General features: G+C 42.5%; 1 protein-coding gene across 1 annotated transcript in view; it reads right to left on the bottom strand.

Annotated features, from left to right (window-relative positions):
* The window catches only part of E2F7 (E2F transcription factor 7), a 41,940-nt gene extending 37,412 nt beyond the window's left edge, over window positions 1-4,528 (bottom strand). The window contains exons 1-2 of the mRNA XM_015561324.1: window positions 4,351-4,528; window positions 3,679-3,771 (exon numbers count right to left, since the gene is read on the bottom strand). Coding sequence (XP_015416810.1) covers window positions 3,679-3,771 — 93 coding nt within the window. The 5' untranslated portion in view covers window positions 4,351-4,528. The remainder of the gene's footprint in view (window positions 1-3,678; window positions 3,772-4,350) is intronic.
* Between the last annotated feature and the right edge of the window lie 19 nt (window positions 4,529-4,547).

Here is a 4,547-nt window from a genome sequence, read left to right as displayed (position 1 = left end):
TCCCTTCAGAGCACTTCTAGAATGAGTAATCCACACTGAAGGCTTTCCCCTGATCATATCCCAGGGGTTCCTCAAATTATCAGTGTGTTCTGGTCCACTGCTTCTGACTGAGGTCACCTTCCAGGAGCCAGATCAATGGCAGAATACCTCACCTGACCTCACTGCAATGGTTAAGACTGTTGACTGTTCTTTGCTCTATAAAACTCTTGGTCCTGAGATAGCAGTCATTCTCTGTTGGTTCTCTTCCTATTTCTGTTTCCTCTCAGTCTCCTTCTTTGGTTCCCCTTTTCCCACTCTTACAAACCTCAGCCTGACACTTGCCTCTACTTTCTCTCTCTTGTGTAGTTCATGACTCTCATGCACATTGATTTTAAAACCAACGTGTATGTTGATAATTCTCAAGTTTGTGTTTGGCTAGTACCTCCCACGAATTCCAAAGCCAGGCAACCAGCTGCTTTCTGCACATATTTATTTACCTGTAATCATACAGATACAGATATGTATTTCAAACTGAATTCACCTTTCTTAACCACTGCCAACAGAGATGAATGACCTTCCAAAAAACCTGTGCTCATGAAATCTAGGCATTGTCCCCAAATATACCACTCACTTCTACTATTTTTTTAAATTGATTTGAGAGGGAGAGAGACATTGATTTGTTATTCCACTTACTTATACATTCATTGATTGCTTGTGTGTGCCCTAACCAGAGATCGAACCCACAATTTGGCATATTGGGATGACACTCTAACCCACTGAAATAACCAGCCAGAGTCTCATTTCTACTTTTACTAGTTCCTCTCTACTTGCCTAAGTCTTAACCTTCATTCCTTTAAGCCAGCAGTTCTCAACCTGTGGGTCCTGACCATTGGTTTAATATAGTTCATGTTGTGGTGACCCCAACCATAAAATTATTTTCATTGCTACTTCATAACTGTAATTTTGCTACTGTTATGAATCGTAATGTAAATATCTGATATGCTATCTGTGTTTTCCGATGGTCACGACCCACAGGTTGAGAACTGCTGCAAGTTTAAGCCCTAGCTCAAGTGTTACCTCTTTTACAAAGCAGCTCAATCTCACTGCTTATCTCTTTATCCCAAATCATCCATTTTCTATTTGTTATGATTAAATGCACTGTGAACAAATTAAGAGAGTTGTTTATAATCCCACAACTGGGCACAGTAAATTTGGGTAACCAAGTTGAAAACTCCTTTATGTTTTAAGTTTCTCCATGAGAAATAAGAAGATGCATGTACTTTAAGAGTTCTTGACCAATCAAGAAAGATAAATGCTCTATATGCCAAATGATGCACAGGACACTGTAGCAAGCATCCCTCAGAGGGTTTTAAGAAGGAACAACTCAGCACTACGCGTTTGTGGCCATGCTGAATCTCTTGAACATTTCTTAAACACCCACACCTCATGTTGTTTCTCCTGCCTAAAATGTCCCTCTTATACACTCTTATTTTCTTGTAGGTTGAACATCCTCAACCTTAATGTTAGCTCCTTAGAAGCTTTCAACTCTCTCTAGACTCCCCACGAATTGATTTCTTCCTCCTCTGTTCCCTGGGGACCACTTTGTTCTCACTATTATAGCACTTATCAAATCATAGTGCAATTGGTTCGTTTTACATCTGAGTTCCTGAAAGCCTCTCAAGTAAAGGAGGGCAGGGCCTGCATCATATTCATTTTTGGGCTATTAATTTGAGTACAGTGTGAACAGTGTATGCTGCTGAGTGCTCAACAAAAACCCAAAGAGGGAGGTGCTATTTATTAGTTGCAATTTATGGAAGAAACAGATTTATTAACTACTAATAAACGATTGTCCCCTTAGCACCTTTGACATAAATATTTGTTTAAAGATTAAATAAAATATATCTGTTTGAGGTAACATAGCGAATAGCAGAACAGAAACTCAAACCCAGATCTGACTCCAAATCCCACGTTCTCACTATCCCTAGAAATCCTTCCCAGCATCAGGAAAAGAGACAAAGCCCCTCCAAGCAACTAGCAGAAGCACTGTTCTTATCCCTTGCCTTCTCTTTAAGAGGCGAAATAATTCCTGCTCAGACACTCCATTTCGAACATTGTAACCACTTTTCCAATCACTCTTGAGTCACTTGAGGTTTCCCCCATAGCCATTAGAATGTGAAAGCTCGGCTGGTAATCGCATTTACTGATGCTAACTAACTAGAGTAGAAGTTGAAGGCACTTGATAAGAAGTCATTGGCCCAGCGCTAGCCGGTTTTGCTCAGTAGTAAGAACGTCGGACCGAAGGGTCTCGGGTTTGATTCCCATCCAAGGACACTGTACCTGGGTTGCCGGCTAGATCCCTGGCCCAGTTGGTTGCATGTGGGAGGCAACCTATCGATGTTTCTCTTTTTTCTCCCCACCTCCACTCCCTCTAAAAAAAAATAAATAAACAAAAAAAAACAATGGGAAAAAATAATCCTTGGGTGAGGATAAAAAAAAAGGCCTAGAAGAAAAAAAGTGGACACTGACTTAGGCTTTATATAAATGTGTACCTATTTTTTCAAGGCTGTCCCATTCAAATTATAAAAGATAACAGAGTTTTGTTCTGAAACTCCCAAAGCCAAAATTCTAAAAATACAAAGTCTGGGCATTTTCACCCTCATATAGCTTGGATAATTTTTTTTTAAAGTTCTCTTTAAAACAATAATGCTTTGGTGTACTTCTTTTCCTAACAACAGCAACAAAAAGTGAATGCTAGAAGGGAAAAACCCTGCATGGGAAAAGCATACAATTTCACACCAATCTAAAATTAATGGTTGTCAAATATTTTTCAAAGGGCCATAGAACAGGTTCTTCGCAATCAGGCAATTTCATTGTTGACGCTAAATCTAAAATTTAGACCAGGACCCTAGAAAAGCTCAATACCCAAGGAAGTTGCTATGCTCAGATTTATATTCAAAGTTTCTACATCCCGATTTATAATATGTATGTGCGTTTGCCTAAAAACACTTAGATGCTTGCTACTAACAAGCTCTTACAGCTTTTCGGTAGGGCACTGGTTGGTGAGCGTAACTGTGCTGATGTGGGTACAGTGATAGTTTAGATATTGCTATGGGCAGTTTACTTGGTAATGTTTCTTAAAGACTCCACCATGGTCTTACAAATCACAGGGCAGCAAAAAAGGGGTAATGACTCAGGGCAAAACCAGACCAGCGGTTGCTCTACGGAACACGCAGGGTGTGTTGGTGCGCTCAGCCACTTCTCTCCCTATATGGGTGAAGGAAACTGCCTCTAGAGCTGATTAATGCATGGGCATGAAGAACATTTCACAGTACCTTAATAATCCAGCATTTATAGCAGAGAGTCTTTCTTCCCGGGTACTCAGGTTTAACATTCCTGCACAGCATTAGCTAATTCCAATGTTGACAACTACAAGTATTACAAACTTTTGATTGAAGGGGTTCAGCATATCTTTGATTAATATAAATTGGTTCTAACACTACATCTAACCTAGCCTCTTTCCACTGCACAATGACTGAGCAACTCAATTACTAATGGTTTGGGTGACTCCATTAAAAAAGTATATTTCTACAATGTTCATCATATTCATTAGATTTACAAGACAAATACAAGTGGCATATTGAAACACTTAATTGAATTAGACATCACTATCCTAAATATGTTAGATCTTAGTGCACTTACCTTTTGTGCATTTTGCCCATCTTCAGTGGCAAAATCTAGTCTGGGCTGCCTGGGATTGATCAGGTCTTTTAGTGTTAAACAATTCACTTCCATCTGCAATGCACAATTACATTAGAAACGATCTTACAATTAGATGCTTTCTCCTCCAACAAAAATATCTATTCCACCCCCAACTCTCTAAAACGAACACGAATGAATACAAACACCCATTAGTAATTGAAAACTTGGGAAGAAAAAGTCGACAAAAGTAGTAATTTTTTTATGGAAAGCCACAGAGCAAAGTAAAGTTACAAGTCAGGAAGGTGTAGGGCAAATCTGCAGAAAGTACAGGGTCTCCTCAGGTCAGTTAATTTTGGCGCAAAGAATGGGGGGGGGGGGGGGGAGGAAACCTGATCGCTAGACCAAATCCATTCTGCGCTTGGCGCAGCCCCTTTCCAGGCTCCCAAACAGACCCCAGGGATAAACTCTTCCAACGTGACCCTCAAATAGCGAGGAAAGGCAAGAGCCCGGTACTGACCGGCTGGCGGAGCAGCTAGACAGGACAGCCCACGCGGGCCTGGTCCTGCGGCACACGTTCCTCTATGCCCCGCCAGCCGAGGAGGGGAGGGGTGGCAGGCTGGCAGCCGAGGCGTGAGGTTCCCTCGCCCTCCGATTCCCGCCAGCCCCACTTACTACTCCCGCTTTGCGAAGGGTTCCAGCCTCTACGGGACCTCTGAGGCCTCACGCCCCCGTGGGATCAGCGGGGTGATGCGATCAGCAGCCGGGTGGCAACATCGGGCGGGGAAGGCGAAACGCGCAGACCCCCGTTCGAACGCCCTCGGCTGGCGGAGCCTCCGCGGCGTCCGGACAGCGCCAGCGTCCCGCCCCGC

Source organism: Myotis davidii, unplaced genomic scaffold, assembly GCF_000327345.1.
Source record: "Myotis davidii unplaced genomic scaffold, ASM32734v1 scaffold54, whole genome shotgun sequence".
NCBI classification, from domain to species: domain Eukaryota; kingdom Metazoa; phylum Chordata; class Mammalia; order Chiroptera; family Vespertilionidae; genus Myotis; species Myotis davidii.
Note: the sequence above shows the minus strand (reverse complement) of the source record. Positions and strands in the feature narration are given on the sequence as shown.